This window comes from Genypterus blacodes, unplaced genomic scaffold, assembly GCF_046128005.1.
Source record: "Genypterus blacodes isolate CSIRO-AG114 ecotype Tasmania unplaced genomic scaffold, CSIRO-AGI_Gbla_v1 ptg000061l_1, whole genome shotgun sequence".
Classification (NCBI taxonomy): Eukaryota; Metazoa; Chordata; class Actinopteri; order Ophidiiformes; family Ophidiidae; genus Genypterus; species Genypterus blacodes.
In genome coordinates, this window is record NW_027466873.1 from 1,038,170 (window position 1) to 1,055,801 (window position 17,632).

Below are 17,632 nucleotides of genomic sequence, written 5' to 3' on the forward strand. Positions count from 1 at the left end.
ACAATCATTCCGACTAATGCGATGGCAATAAAATGAAAAAACAATCCGATACACGGCGAAGTGAAATCATAGCGTTAATGTTTTATGTGGCTCTCGGGTGGGTGGGTGGGTGGGGTTGAGCGGGGGTTCTTTGTATTTGTACGAACAAACAAATATTCAACCAAACACTCTGCTATAAATAAAGCGCTGATTTATTCACATCAGTCGCATGAGCAGCAGATGTTGTCATTTTGCAGAAGTGATGAGTGAGATTATGTATATCTCATAGCAGGGCATTATGTTTTCATCACAGCTTGATGTTGGTGCATTGTTTCTCCCACTCATTTGTTTTCATTCACTTGGACTTATTTTTTGCAGCAAAGATGTATGTTTTACTTCCCCAGGGGAACTCCAGTAAAGGATGGTTTGTACCTGTCGGATCATTTGTCCATTTTTGTCTTGTGTGCCAACAAAATGCAACAGTGACAAATGATCGAACGTACACATGTTTGCTTTCACGAATCTGAGCTGACCAGTTACACCGTCGATGATGTTTATGGCAAATAGAAACAAGCAGAGAAAATGCGGCCAAGGTGCAAAAGGGAGTTTTGCTCATTTGTGTTTTGTTCTTGTGTCGAATGAAATGACAAATGTTAGCTAATACAAATACAGAAACACACATTGGAGGCACATGCACATAAAACACACACAGTCGTGTGAGTTGCTCACACACTAAAAGGCAAAAGGCAGGCAACAGTGTGTTCATCTCGTCATTATTAGATCATAGTAGTAATAACAATGACAAGTAGTCCAATTACTGGAACACTGGGAAAAGGAGGATACACTTCTATCACCATCATGGCCCTATAACAGAAGGACACACACAAGCATGCACACACGCCTGGCCCATGCCTAAGGCACATCAAGGCTTGTATGCATAAGCACACACACACACATTTTAAAGGATCAGAACCACTGACCGGTGCTTCACAGGGGCCACAGCAGTCATTTACTGTGACAAGAGACCCCCCCCCCTACACACACACACTCACTCAGACAGACACAATGCACACCCCCACAGCCTTACAATCAAAGATCATGCAGTATCTAACCTCAGTGGTCCCTCACAATTTGTTTCAAAGCATTGTTAATTTTTCATGTCTCTTCAAAACACATACAGCAACAAACTGTGTTTTTTATTTGGCGGCTTGTTCCATGTGTGACTCTTAAAGTCACACATGAAACAATCCCCCCTGCCCAAAAAAATAAAAATCAATGTCATTTGACACTTTGAAGCATGTGTAGCTGACACACTGCATGAAGCAGCAGAGGGGATTAGTAAATGAGATCATATCATCATGCACAGGGAGTTTTAAAGCAGAAAGCTTTGAGAAGTGATAAATAATCACGCTGTCCTTCACTGACTCATGTCTCTGCTGCTGAGCTCCACACCAAATTAGAGCTGGGCGATCGCTGCGTGAGCTCCCACATCTCCCTTCAACCATCAGCTCCACCGCAGGAGATTTGATTTTGGTGCTTTGCAATGTGGCCCATATAATTTCCCTTCACCAGCAGCCAGAGGAATAGAATGTGATGAGTTTAGCTCCCCCATTCACAAATTAGCCGTCTCCTTTTTTGTGCTAATCTCGTCTCATCTGCAAAACATTGGCGGCATCAGCCTCTGTTGCACTGCTACTGTTGCCTCTGCCAGACACGCATATGTACGCCGTTGCAGCAAAAGAGACAGTAGCCAAGCACACACATACACAGACACACACACACTGGGGAGTCTCGCTACTCCCACACCCTCCTCCTTCCCTCCCCCTCTGTCTTTCTCCCCTGTCGATGAGCAACACGTGCGTCTCTAAACAGCTTGCACACCAAGCTCTCCGTCTGTCCTCATCCCCCTCTCCTTTCTGTCAATTCCTCCTCTTCCAGCTCCTTCCAGGCCACCAACTGTCTCTCCCTCTCTTCCTCTCCCTCTTTATCTTCTACTAGAGAGGGGACAGCTTGTTGCAGCAGTCTGTGCCACAGTGAACAGTCGTATCAGTGCTCTGCACCACCAGCTGCCTAATCTCCACCTTTTAGTTTTGTGTGCTTATCCACCTTCATTCCTTTCATGAAAAGTAGTCCCCTTACTGGTAGATAGGTGTTCTATTAGGATATGTGAGATAAGGAGGCTGAAAAGTGTACATACATGTCTGCTCTATCCTTTTGCTTACGCTGTCCATTTATTCCTTTGTGTCAGGGTCGTTTTAATCTGCGTTTGCTTGCTGAAATAATCATAAAATAATAAAATAACTGCGCACCCCAACAATCATTGCGCTTTTGATGATAGAACTACTAAAGACGATTATAATTCAAAAAGCTACTTAGGCGAGGTTTTGCCTGACTGCTCGTTTTCCTTTCTCAATTGAAAAATTGAAAAAGAAAGGGCAAAATTGCAAACAAATAGCTGATAAGCTGTCATAATAATGAAAAACGCAAACAATTTAAATGGATTTTTGCTTTCCAGGAGGGTTGCATTAGCTTTCCAGCAAAGAGTTTTGACATTGGAAAGTTGAACGGACCAATTTGTAAAGCCTAATGAACCCCTACGCTCCTTTCCATACATTCCTTTACATTCTCTGATCAACCTACGGATACGAGGCTCTGACATGCAGCGTCCTCAGCTGCTGCACTTACATCACAGATAACAATCGCTTTGCACAAACTCTTATCAGTTTGTGCCTCTAGACAAACCACCTTGGGCAGCATTATTGACACTCACTCATTGGACGGCATTCTAAAGTGATCTAAATGGAACATGTAATGCTTTAAGAAATGATACTTTGGTCTGCTGGGGCCCTGACTTCAGTGTGATGCACCTTGTTCACTGTCAGAGAGAGAGAGAGAGAGAGAGAGAGCGAGAGAGAGAGAGAGAGAGAGCGAGAGAGACTGATTTATGGCTTGGCGTATTATCTAAAGAGCAAAACTAGATTTGTAAGACACCCTGTCATCTCGGTGACTTCCCCTTGCCCTAAAATGCCGAATGAATACGTTTGCTTTACGATATTGGCCTTTGATATTCAGTGTGTGAGGGGTAGAACATAAAACATAGTTAAACTACTCAATAAAGAGTTTTGTGGAGAAAATTTCAGATTTTCTTTTGCAAGTATTAGTCACTCTTACTTTTAAGATTGAATAACCTTTACTCCTGCAGAATGTTATTCACAGATCACACAGCAACGAAGCAGACAAAGTGTATATAAGGGTGTACATGCATTCACTTCACAGAGCTTTGGTTATGTTGCAGGGTTTTTAATATGTAAAGGAGATGCAAAGGAATTTAAGCCAGTGTGTGAATGTTACACCGGTGTAAAACACTGCTGAGCGTTGCTGCGGTAAATGTCGAAACAGGGCGCTGTGTGAATAAGTAAAGTCTATGACATTTCCTTTTATTGCACAGAGATATTTAGCATGTGGGAGTAGTAACAGAGACACAATGCACATCTAATCCCGCTCTCTCTCTCTCTCTCCCTCTCTCTCTCTCTTTCTAACATACTCTCTCTCACACACACACACATACACACAAAAAAGGCAGTCTATTCAAACTGATCATTACAATGGCGACAACAACAAGTTCTCGTCTGATTTCCCAGATGAGCAGCAAGCTGTTTTATTGCCCGCTTCAGTTGTTAGGGAGATATGTGCAGCGGCGTCGGGGGCTGATGCAGTACAAAGTAACATGTTGCCGTTATGGCATCGTACACAGGGACAGAACCTACAGCTCGGAGGTACGGCGGGCTATAGGGTCTGAAACGGAGGAAACGTCGACGGGCAGTAAAGTCAGGGTTTTAATTGTCTGCGTTATCTGACTAATGTGTTTATACTTTACTGCTTTAATTTGCTATGAAAGTTTAACAGCTACAGCAAAAACAATTATATTAAATAGTAACATTTAATTTATTGTCTGTGGTCTTTTTATCTAATAAGGGTGTGTGTGTGTGTGTGTGTGTGTGTGTGTGTGTTTGTGTGTGTGTGTGTGTGTGCGTGTTATCACTTGGTTTTACTGAGTAAACATCATGAAAACAGTGGATTTCATTGTGCCTATCTCTACTCAATTAACCTCAGTGGTGACGATATCATTAGCAAACGCAAAAGAAACATTAGGATCTTTTCAGGAATAACACACCAATTGTGAGTTGTTAATGTCATTTATGTGTTGTATTACTTGATTTTGTCCAATTGACTTTATTTTGAGGGGCTAGAGAAAGTTTCAGTGGAGTGAAACAGGGGTGACACCATTTCACAAAAGGAAAACTCTCTGCCAAGCCTCCGTCTCACTCCCTGCAGTCAAACGGGGGGGGAAACGTCAGACGATATGAGGATGAGGATGCTGATGGAAGACTTGAGGAGCGGTTGGGGAAGCAGTGGGGGAATACTGGTTTTGACCTGATGAGGGTGACTTGCGTCGCTCTTCTGTTGCATTAGCAAGTGGGAAAGTTAACTTTGTCTCGTTTCAACTCTGCTGTTTCTATAACCTCCCCCGTCCTCTGCGCTCCTGTCTCTCTCCACGTCTCACTGTCTGCTTGGGATTAATGTAGACGGGTAGACACCTCTCTCTCTCTCTCTCTCTCTCTCTCTCTCTCTCTCTCTCTCTCTCTCTCTCTCTCTCTCTCTCTCTCTCTCTCTCTCTCTCTCTCTCTCTCTCTCTCTCTCTCTCTCTCTCTCTCTCTCTCTCTCTCTGGTTCATTACACTACAGAGATACATAAAGTGCTACCTTACGCTAGTATTTTTAGGGTCTATATAATATTTAAACCTGTGGCTTGGTAAGTGCTGTTTCTCTCCATTTTTGTGTGGTTTATCAAGACTATGCACACAGTACGTGATAGAGGTTACATGTGGCTGAAGATGCAGAAACTAAATCCGCCGGGACTGTTGAGTGAAACTAACCACAGCAGGATGTAATCTGAGGTCATTAAATACCGCTGGTTTATACATTAAACATCGACATACATGCAAGGTTGTAAATTATACATATGTGTGGCGATACACTTTGATTATGGGATGTAATGCAGAGTGTGTTTTAGAACTAGGTTTTTAACCCCACAGAGAACAGGTTCAGTATCATTTTACTTTGTTTTATTCAGTTTAATTTGTGTTTAGATTACATGTTCATACATACAAATTATACATGATAGTTTGTTATGAAACCGGAAAATGTTCCACTACCTACGTGGATGAAATCTTGCTTTGTCCACTAAACTTAGACAATCAGAGGAGTGCATGCCAGTAACAGTAAGCATACGTTCAGAAGGGAAAATGTAATCAGTGGGCTGATTTTGCACAATGGAATGCAATTACTGTTGAGTGTTATGAATAATCACTATGATTTACCTGGAAGCTCATATTGTCTCCGCCGCACTGAACAGTAATCACCTTCAACTCACAAACATAAATTATATATTATTATATATAATCTAATTGTATATTACATAGAGCAGTACATGTGTGTACGGGGACAACATCAATATCAACATCCAGTCCTGCATTCCAGCATTTGAGTGTTTGAAATGTTGCATTAATATCAGTTTTAGTTCAGTTCAGCGTTTGTGTGTTTTCCATTTCAGATGTTGGTGAAGAATTACCAGAGCTGCAACTGGAGAGATGTCCGTCACCGAGCCAGCCAACCAGTCAGTCAGTCAGTCAGTCAGTCAGTTAGCCAGTCAGCCAGCCAGCCAGTCAGTCAGTCAGTCAGTCAGTCAGTCAGTCAGTCACCAAGTTGCTTAAACTGTGACAGGCCGAGATGAGATCTGACTGCCAACAGACATCTTAGACTGTGTCAGTGTAACAGTGGACACGCACGCACACGCACACGCACACGCACACGCACACATGCACGCACACTTCTGTCACCTGTCATTGTGATTCTTGCAGAGGGCAGAGATTGAGCTCGTCTCTGAGCCCTCTATATCCAAACACAGTTGTTTTGTTGCCATAGCGCATCTCTTGACCTTTGCCGCAAACTGACACTGTCTACCAGGCACAGACACCACTCACACACCAAGCTCTCCCTCAAAGGCAGGGAGAGGGGGAGAGACGGATGGATGGATGGAATCGTTACTGGATTGAGGTCGAATAGGGGAAAGGAATAACATTTTTAAACTATGAAAAGTCAAATCTATTTTAAGTTTTATTTAATATTTAACATTTTCAATGTTTTTTCCAACTGAAAGAACTTTAGCCTCATTTCAGCTTCATATTATGCTCTGCAGCAATACAACATTTGCTTCCTCCATTCAGATCTGCCCAGGGTGACAGTGTGAAGAAAGGGTTCTGAGGATTAAACAAGGACTGCTAACAAATCTGATATTATTACACATAACCTTCACATGAAGCAGCTTTGGAACCAAGTACAGGACTCCAGCGAGTGGCAAAAATCTGTGAAGAAGTTAGGTCAACACTCTCTCTCTCTCTCTCTCTCTCTCTCTCTCTCTCTCTCTCTCTCTCTCTCTCTCTCTCTCTCTCTCTCTCTCAGGTTGATGTGTGTCTGCAGCATGTGTATGTAAGTAGGATGTGGATGGGTTTGCATTGACACACACACACACTTGTGTATTTATGGTCCACAGAAGCATGCAGGGCTAGGCAAACTCTGGCTGCTGTAATCCGAGGTTTACACGCTGTAATACAGCTGAAAGCCTACGGGCCTCACTGGCAGAGAGAGAGAGAGACAGAGCGAGCGAGCAAGAGAGAGAGAGAGGGGTGGATTAAAGAAAGGAGAGGAAGGTAGGAAGGGCAGAAGAATGATTACTGCGGGTGGAGTCTAGATTGGCGCAGGGGACAATTCAGAACAGAAAAATTGTAAGATACGCGAAGCAGATTATCAGAGAAGTGATTGAGAGAACAGCACTGTGGAGAACAAGTGCTGCAAATGGAAATACAGCAGACAGGATAAAGGATGTTCTCATCAGCCTGTAAATAAGGAAAACCCAGGCACCTGGTCCGCCATGTAATTATCCAATCAGCCAATCAATCATGTGGCAGCAGCACAATGCATCAGATCACACAGAAACAGTTCAAGAGCTTCAGTTAATGCTCACCTCAGTACCACCAATATGGGACACATGTGATCTCCACAACATGGCTATTGATGCCAGATGAGCTATTTGAAAAATAACATTTAAGATTTAACTGTTATTTTTATGGACAACAGCAGATAGATACAATGATGCAAAAATCCAAACAACATGGAGTGAGCTGCATTTCAGTATGCAGAAATAACTTGTTGATGATCCAGACTGGTTTGGGCTGACCGGAAGCCTACTGCTACCTCCGATCAACTGTGGTGAGCAGAAAAGCATCTCAGCGCCCCAAACTGTGAGGCCGATGGGCTACAAACAGCAGAGGAACACGCCAGGGGAAAACTCCTGACAGCCAAGAACAGAATCCTGAGGCTACAGTGGCCACATACTCGCTGAAGCTGGACAGCTGAATCTCCAAGTCTGCTGCTGCTGCATGCGATGGAACAGGCAGAATCTGGCATCAACTGTGTGAATCCATGGACCCAGCCTGCCTTTGTTTCAACAGTATATCCATCTGAGTGTTGCTGCTGACTGATGGGTAACAGCTCTAGCTTCATAATGACATGGCGGTTACAAAGCACAAGCCGCCTCACACTGGGTGCATGAACATCACAATGAGGTCGGTGTGCTCCAGTGGCTCTGCCCAGTCACCAGGTCTGAATCCCAACAGAGCAACTGTGGGATGTGTTAGAACAGGAGACTTGCACAATGAATGTGCAGCGATGCAATCATGTCATCATGAAGCAGAATCCCTTCCAATTATGACTGTAGTGTTGCTATCTGTGAAGGTTCTGAGCCGTCCAGGTCATGGTATCCAAGGAAAGTTAATCTAAGGCAACTAGACTTGCCACTAAAGGCTTGAAGATGTTTCACCTCTCATCAGAAAGGCTTCTTCAGTTATTTTTCTTCTTCAGAACTTATCACCTTCTTCAGAATTGAGGAATGCCTTTCAGGGTGAAAGGTGAAATGTCTTCAAGCCTTTACTAGGAAGTCCAGTTGCCTAAGACTAACTTTCCTTGGATGTAGTGTTCCTAATAAAGTGGGCAGGCAGTGGTAATGAAGTGATATGGGAAGTTAAATCAAGTATTTTTTATTTTTTGTAAGTCTTTAATCTATACAAGTTCAGCTATTTGATTAACAGCTCTGTTGTTTACGTGTTTTAAAGAAGCAGAAGAAGAACCAAACAAGTTCCTTCTCCCCTTTTAGTTTGAAATCAAAACAACGCTTTCTAAGGCATTTTACAAATGTGACTGGTTTGTCCTTGGTAACACACATTGTGTCCTTTGTCTCCATTGGTTTTTGTGTATGGGATCATTCAGGGCAGGTGTCCTCATTCAGATACTGCTTCTTTCTGAGTGTTAAGTGATTTGATCAAAAATAATTGTGAACAAGGATAATGGTCATTTCTGAGCTACTGTGCTGTGACTCACAATTTAATTACATTGAATACTAATTTATACTAACACAGTTCTACAGAAATAATATAATGAATACTGATTAAAGCACCTGCAGTGTGTGATTAGTACAAACATACACATGCACATACACACATATGATCATAAAGGGAGTCGGAGGCAATAGAAAGCTGGCTTCTTAACAGTACAGCTAAATAAAGTGTATATACATGTTAACTTCTATAAGTGACCATGTTGTTTATGTTGGTGAAGAGTAGACAAGCTGACCAAGGGAATAAGGGCTAATAAAGCATGGAGAGGCCACACACTGATTTAACAGGGGGTTTTTGTTCCGAGAGGGCTCAACGCAATGCCAGAGAGAGGGAGAGAGAGAGGAGGGCAGGAAAGAAATGAGATGAGAGGGGGGGAAAAGAAATGAGAGGAGGAGGGCTGACTGACATAAGATGGAAAAGGAGAGTGGGTAAGATGGATGACATATCAAACCAATGCAAATATCTTCCCTCCACACTATAATCACTTTAGGATGTCAAACGACAGACAGACAGACAGACAGACACACACATGCACTTGCACACAAATTGTGGCTGTCAATGCAAATCAAACCTAAAAGGAAATCTACAGCATGCACTGGCTGTTTCACTCACAGATGATTCCATATGTTTCTTTGACATTAAATCCTCTGGCAAATGGAAATAGGTGATGGTGAGTGTGTGTCAGATTGTGCGTGTGGGAGTGAGAGGAAATTGATGTGAGCAAAAATAAAGCAGCACAAACCATAAAAAGAAAGAATAGGTATTTCTTGTTAAACTAGAAAGGTTGCTACATCCTATGATCCTGGTGATTGCTGCAATTACAGAATTACAGAACACAACGTTCTCTCGCTCTTTATCTTAGCTTTGCATCAGAGTGAATGTGCTACAGTGACTTACTTCCCTTCTCTTCCCCCGCTGTCATGTGGAGTCTTGTCTCCTGCCACGCTGCAGCATCTCAGTAACATAGAAAGACTTTGACTTGTGGTCTTCACAGCTAAAGGCTAAAGGGCTCTTAAAGGGTTAAGTGATGCCTGGGGGACTCTTGTTAAGCGTATGTGTGAAGAAGAAACTTCATATTGAAAATGAGGTCCTAGTAATTATGAGGGGAATAATTGGCTTGTGTCCCTAATAGCTTTAGGTCAATATTTATGGCTTCAGTAGGTAATGAAGAACCCTGACTGGCCTCTAGAGGCAGACTCTCTGCTTCAAACTAACTGTCTGACGGCTCTCCTGTCTGCCTGCCTTCCAGCTTGTCTGTCCGCCTCCCGAGTTTAGTTTCATTTTCCTCACCTGGCCGTGACCTTGACTGATGAGAATGAAGGCGAACATTTTTATGAGCACCTCTTTATCGCCCTCTCCACTTCTTTCTCTCCGTTGTAAGAGTATAACACATGATGTTCTGACCTGCTTTTGTCACACGTTTTGTCTCCACGGGCACTTTTGACTTCCTCTCTCCCACCAATTTTATTACGTTTGTCTCGCTCGATCTCTCTCTTGTTCTGTAATCCTTGAACCGTTGCCTTTCGGCTCGGCTACCTCTACCCTACTGTTCACACGGTGTCCCCTCCCCCCGTTCTCCCAGCAGGCCAGTTGTCTGGCCCTAATCACAAAGCCATGGCATGTTTAACACGAGGACACAACCTTGATGTCAGACATGAACGCTCTCTCATTCTCCTTCTTTCCCAGCGTTCCCTCTCTTGCCACCTCACTACTGCACGTTTGCTAGCGGGTCACAGGCAATTAGGCCTCCCCCTTATCTCTCCTTCACATCCTCACTCCTGTCACTCTATCCATCCATCCTTCTATTCATCCATCTATCAACCATCTCTGTGGCTTAGGTTAGGATGAACCCAACGACTGACAACCCACCTCATATCCCTATATATGTTCTACCTTTCTTTCCCTTCCATCCCTCCCTCTCTCTACATATCCATCCATATATCCCCCTGATGTGATTCAGTGAAATCTTCTCCCAGCCTTCCACCAGTCAACACATCATGACCTCACTATTATTCGATTTAAGACACACAGCTTTAAAGTTTGGCCACTCCATCTCTGTGACATATTGAAATATGAAACCCTTCACTTTGAAAAAAACAAAAATGACCTTGTGTACTTAACTTATTTTCCAGTTAAATGCCAGATAGAACCTTCGCATACTGTTGTCACGACATCACTTAGACATGCTGTCGCTGCTTACTGTTAGCCTCTCTGAACCTTTATTCTCCCATCCACCCACACGTGCCTGTCTACCTCTCCTCTCTCTCGCCCTGTTCCATAACACAGTTATATCATGCTAGTAAGGCAAGATTCATAGAGACAGTGAGCTGTCCTGTCCCCGTCTGAATATCACCAGTCAAGACTAATCGCCGAATCTGCCAACCAATTGATCCACCTTGATTCCCTCAGTGTTATTTTCAAAAACACAAATGAAGTGTTGCGTGTTGAAAATGCATGCAGCGACATCATACACTGAACCTCAGCATTAGCGCAAACGTGGAGACGAGAGCGTTGCAGAGTTTTCTGGAATAAGAAGATTATAATATTTATAATGTGGATTTCCTCTGCATTGATCTGAGTGTTTTCTTCTCCAGGCGCAGGTTTTAGAGTGTAATTGCGCCTAATGTAACCTAGGAATAGATGAGGAGCCGGATCAAACGTCGTGTATGCGCACATACAATAGCGCCGCACATCTTTCATTGTTTCTCTCTTACCAATTCCTTTCTTTCTGAGGGAGCCTGGAAGCTGCTTTCTCACACTTGCATTCTCTAAACAACAATATACAGCAGATGCTTATTATATGCACCGACCTGCCTATAGCAGACTTTCTTCTTTTTTTCCCAATGTGTTTATTCTTCCTTTGCTTATGTCACTGCAGAGACGGCATCTTGACTGAGACATGAGATGGGATTGGCAGTGGAGTATCTGGGGAATAAAACTTCTCCTGGCTTGTCTCAACAAACACAGAAGTGGGAGAATGGCTGGCGGGCGAGCGTTTGGTCTCACTCACACTGTTTACAGAACGGGTTTATTTTTATTTTATTTTATATTATTTATTCTTTTTTTTTCCCTGTGCCGCCACAATGAAATATCCCAATGGGGTTTGCGTGACAGCAAGTAATAGTTAAAAATGCTGTCTCGCACTTCATATTTGCGCTGCTTCACTTATTTCTAAGCCCATATTTCTCTTTTCTCCTGTCTCTCTCCCTCTCTCTTTCTCTCTGTGCTTGATGTTTGTTCCCTGTCACACACACACATACACACAGTCAACACTCACAAACAAACACACACACACACACTCACACGCACACACACATCAAGATGATATCTGATTCAAAGACGCTAGAGGCTGTTTATCAGTTTCAGCAAGTGTCCGGTGTCTATTGTGCCGTGGTCAACTTGGAAGAAATCGCTGACTATCTGTCAAACTAGCAGGAAAACATTCGCAATAGGAAAAGTTCAACACAAAACTTTAAAATGCAATAAAGCATCAGGAGAGTGCTGGGTGAGTGATGAATGTGAGAAACTGTGTATGTAGCTCCTAAGCCTGGACCAACACTCTGGACTTAATCGTTTACCGCCTTAAGGTGTGTGTGTCATTTGTTTGTGGCAGGAAACTATTGACGAGATCAAAGGAGCATAAATTTAAACTCCAAGCTCCATAACTCATCTGATGTAGTGCTGTATTGAAATGTCAAGTATTCAAAAATATTATGACAAATAACTCAAAGGTCTGGAAACCCATCAAAGTCACATAATTAATAAAATAAATGGAAATAAAATGGGTCAGAACACATCAGGAACTTTCCCTTTTTTCCCCCCACCCCCCCCAGGATCCTGTTTCTGTCATTTCACAGCCAATAATGTCATCAGAGCAGAGGGGGAGGACGACACAGGTACCAACAGGCTCATGAAGATCGTTTAAGAGCGCTCACACACGCACGCACACACACACGCACACACACACACACACACACACACACAAGCAAAGACACACACTCAAAGCTATCAGGTCAAATGACTGAGGAGGAGAAAAGTGGAAGAGAAACCATCTGTGAAGCGCGACAAATCAATGACTCTCCCTCCCTCCCTCCCTCTCTCCCTCCCATTCTTCCCCTAGCTTTTCTCTTTCCAAACTTTCTTCCACCTACACACACACACACACACACACACACACACACACACACACACACACACACACACACACACACACACCTTCCACCACATCGCTTCCTCTTCTGCTTCCATCTCTTCTGTAATCTCCCCCTCTCTTGGCCCGGAGGCGTGGGGTGGCGGGGGACACGCTGACTGAAGATACATGCAAATCTACCTAATAGGATAGAAAATTGGGGGGGAAACGGGGATCTTTTCCTTGGAGATATTTTCACTCTGTCACTATCTTCCTCCCTGCATGATCCCACACAGATTTGCTATCTTGCCCCCTCTGGTTCACATCTTTTCTACGTGGCTGGCTTCCTCTCTTCTTCTCTCCACTCCACTCATTCAGTACTTGCTCTTTCACCTCTCTCTCTCTCTCTCTCTTCCTTCCAACATGATATTTCACAATTTAAGGTTTAACATAATTGTTGATGGAATCTCTTGCAGCAGCGTTCCAGCAGCTCTTTGTCTTTCAGTCCAAAAATAGCGACGGCCAAATTGCCCTTTGGAGTTATTGCTGTTTTACACCGTGATCACAGGGTGCAAGACACAATGTACACCATGTACATGCTGTGCCAAGGAGAAAATTTATGTATTAAAAATCTCTTATTATGCACTTTTCCTCATTAGCAACCACAGCATATTTGATATTATCAGACATTTTGCCTTTAATTCTTTCTTTGCTGTAGGCAGAGCTTAACTATGCTTATTTTAAAAACACAGATACATGTACAGATGCACTTAAACAGATTTGCACTTACAGTAGAGAGACTCAGTAAAAGACTAATTCCTAATCAAATTATATATATTCAACATCTGGGCTGAGCACTGATTTGTTAAGGGACAATCAAATATTTAAGCGCCGCTTCAAATTCACTTCTGCATATTTGCATACTGTATATTTTAAGAACAGATATTATATGAGCTCCTGCATCATAGCTACGATTTTGGACACCAGAACTTAGCCAATGACCGATCGAGATCATTTCAGTCAGATCTGAGCAGAGTCCACGAGCAGGACTCAAGCATTAAGTGTGTTTTCCGTAATCTATCGTCCTTGCATTGTCTGTTAAGCGATGTGGTTACTCCCACCTCAAAGAAAAACTCTTTAAATCTAACACACGCTTTAACACAAACCATAAATAATGAAAAGATATCAGAAGAAACAGTTGTGTATGTTCAACAAGAGCCACAGCACAGAATTCTCTCTCCGAGTGAAATGAAAGATTTATTTCCCTGTTGTGGGATGGAGGATTTAAACAAAATCCACTACTGCTCCTGCCAGGACAAGACACTAAAAGGAGGCTTAAGGGTGATTTTGCGTCCTCTAATAAAAATGTCTGTAAAGAAAACGTCTTTCCTATATTCTGTTTTTGAATATAACAGCTTAATGTGCTACAGCGGCTTAGCCCTCTAAAAGAGACAGTGTCAACAATGATCAACTCTGCTTGGCACTAAGCTGGGTAATGTGTGATAAAAAAAAAAAACGTTTGCATGTGTGTGTGAGTGTGGTGAGTGTGTGAGGTTTTCTCTTCTCTGTTACATCCTGACACTCACGCATACTGACATTAAATGTCACGCAGAGACAACATTCCCAAAACATGCCAGGAGATTTATGCAAATGTCTGTGTGTGTATGTGTGTGTGTGTGTGTATATGTGGGCTAGCGTGCATTTCAGAGCGACCTACAGCTATTAAGTGTTTTTCTCTCGGTAGGGGCGTCAAGCCATCACGTTAAACAAATGTGTTTCAATGGCTCTAAACTCATAATGGAAGGGGATGTTTCTTTCATGATGACAAGACGGTGAGATGGCCTCCATGGTCCCATGCTCTCCAAAGTCACTTAACATAATTTACACCATATGTCAGCAGAGACTGGAGATGATAATTGAAGGTGACCTCAATTTAAGAACGCTGCAGTTTTGTGGGCCATTGAGTCTTGTAAAGTGGTGAAGATTTCTGACTCCCTTTACCCCAAGAGGCAGGGAATATGTGCATGAATGAAAAAGAAAAGAGAAGATGAGCAAGGGAAGAGTGTAAAGTAATGGCTGTGACTCTGTGATGACCTTTGCTGATGCTTCTATCTCTTGAGGATCTGTACAGCTTAGGCCATCTTGCTCTGTCTCTTCTGATTCTTCCATTTTACCCCTCACCCCCCTTTTTTTTCATAATTCCTCAGTCGTTTCCCTTCACTCATCTCCTCCTCGCCGATCCTCTCTTTTCATCCCTCTGCTAAGCTGGGGGTCGTTGATGTATCGCGCAAGTTTTTGAGTCAAACAACGACGCCACTTTTCCCCTCTGAAATCATTTAAGGTGTCACAGGTAGCTAATGAAGCAATTACATGTGGCAGACTTGTCGCCTCAATATAAGAGAGCCTGGAAGTGCCTGTAGATGCATAGAGAGAGAAAGAAATATAGGCTTCTATGTATAGCCACTGGAGGTAATGGAGCAGAAAGCCAATTCTACCACAGTATAGCAGTAATAATTATGACTGATCTCAGGTGTCAGGCTATTATCATTATAACAAGACAACTGTATGCACATGTGGGAGGTATGATACAGGGAGAGAGAGAGAGAGAGAGAGAGAGAGAGAGGGAGGGAGGGTGAGAGAGACAGCACTAGGGAGGACCTATAATTTATCCAAGGAGAAGTAGTCGATCTTAATTTAATTTGGTTCAAGAGTTTGAAATGCTTCCTTCAGAAGAGGTCGGTGTAAGGGGACGCCTCCACACCCACAAGTGTTCAGCTACAAAACTTGGCTGAGCATAAGTAAAATCGTTTCTTAGCCAGTTATTATGAATAAAAGATGGAAAACTGGCTGAAATTAGAAAGAGAGAGAGAGAGAGAGAGAGAGAGAGAGAGAGAGAGAGAGAGAGAGATTATCTGATACGCCTGAGAAGTATTGTTACTTCTCAGAAAGATTGATTTATACTCTTCGTCTGTATTTGCCTTTCAGATGTTGTTTTGTATCGAGGTGAACTTTTATTCACACCTAGTATGTATCCTCGTAAAGTTTCAGGCTGAATTTTCTATCTTGTGCTTAACATGTGAACTGAAACGATAGGATATGTGAGCAAGTTGGGTGGTTGCTATGGTATTCCAGTCGTGGCATCTTTATTTTACATATACATATTTATAGTAGTCCGGGGTCAGGTGGGGCTCCTCTACAGCTTCTCCCCTTGGGGCTGAGGGTCACAATGAGGTTTTTTCAAACAACCTTTTCTCCAGGTTAACACACTGTGTCTGCTCTGCATTATCATGGGTTGAATGTTCTTCGCAAATATTTTTTTATAGGGCGAGAAAGTGTGTGTGTTTGCCAGTGTACATGTCAAACCATACTCTATGGATGCCTCTGGTCTTATTCATCTTTTTTGTGATTTGTGAGGAGAGAGAGAGAGAAGAGTTATTGCTGCTATCGTTCTGCTTGGATCAAAATGACATGGAATGGGTAGAAGACACACTGATGTAAATGCTTGGATAGATCACGCCTGTCACATTGAGGGGACTGTGTAAGAACCCAGAGCCATCACATATGGGGTTCCACAAGGCTCCATATGAGAGCCTGTGTTGTTTCTCCTACTGTATTGCTAGCTGCCATGAAATAAAAACCTCTGTTGTGTGCAGATTACATCGCTGTGCAGAATCTGGCAAAACTATACATTATCTTGAAAATGCATTAAGTATAGAAGTACAATGTGTAGGAGAGAGTGACTCAATTACCAAGACCTGTTTGTGTACAATGATACATTTGCCTTGAACAAAGCACAAGATTCTTCAGGGACGGCAACCACATTCTGGTAAATTTATGAGAGGAAATATTGTTTTAATTTTTTTCCAGCTGGCATGTTATAAACTGACACCAGCTTAGGAGCCAGAAATGTAAGTAACAAAAGTAATGCGGATGTGGGTTTATAATGTTTTTTCGATACACCAGTCTCCTCCAAAAGAAACACAAATGTCCTAACTAACAGCTACACAAAGAATAAAATGATTCATTGTATTAAGGTTGTTCAAGTATATCTCATAAAAGGGGACATGTGTGTACAATCACTGCATAGAAGCACCTGCACACGTACACAGCCACATACACACGCATATGCTACCCACACAACCAGTCAACACACAGCTCTGTGCCTGTGCTGTGTAGGGGGGGTGTTCCTTTGATGAGGCCTGTTAAAATTCATTATGCATGTATGATTACCAAATAAGACTTGAACATGCTTCTAATTAATGTCATTAACGGTGAGCTTTAATGAGGAGGAGGTGAGTCGGCTGCTAATGCACAGAGGAAATAATCACAAACAAGTGTGTGGGACGCTGAAAATAAACAAATACGAAATAACAAAGATGCTTGAAATGCTTCCTCGTGTTTCTTCCATCCCCCCCGCCCCCACACACACACACACATAAACACACACTCACACACATCGTCTGTGTTTTTACTACTTACCCTGCTGACGCCCCGCCCCCTGTCCTCGCCATAGTTTGTTCCCAGGATTTCAAAGAAGATGTTGGGGTTGGAGCCGTTGTCCGTGAACTCCAGGAAGCTGGTGAGGCCGCTCACACCGAACTGAAAGGGGGGCAGAGAAGGAGGTGTGAGATTCTGATACATAGTCATCGTCAACTTTATCTTCTTCATCATCATTATCACTCATATGAGCTTTTATTCCACCTGCTCACATTAAAGCTGAAACATGAATAACCCACTTTCTCATCGCTGAAATGCTTGCATCTTATCATCCCTTGGTGTGTATGTGTGCTTTGTCGCTGTGTTTTGCACCTGTGTGTGTGTGTGTTTGTGTACACGTGTGCACCAGACTGTGTCCTGAGCAGCCAGAGTATTGTTCCCCCCTCTGGGAAATCACACTTAATTTTTGTTGCAATGTTGTTACATTACTCATCATACTGGTGCAGGTTGATGAATACCACAGAGTGTTTGGAGCCAATGGGCATTTATTGCAACAAGGGCTGATGTCCTCCGTG

The 17,632-nt window shown here is 42.9% G+C and overlaps 1 protein-coding gene across 1 annotated transcript in view; it reads right to left on the reverse strand.

Moving 5' to 3' along the window:
* grid2 (glutamate receptor, ionotropic, delta 2) overlaps window positions 1-17,632 on the reverse strand; it is a 351,200-nt gene that overhangs the window by 88,458 nt on the left and 245,110 nt on the right. The window contains exon 8 of the mRNA XM_076154034.1: window positions 17,100-17,219. Coding sequence (XP_076010149.1) covers window positions 17,100-17,219 — 120 coding nt within the window. The remainder of the gene's footprint in view (window positions 1-17,099; window positions 17,220-17,632) is intronic.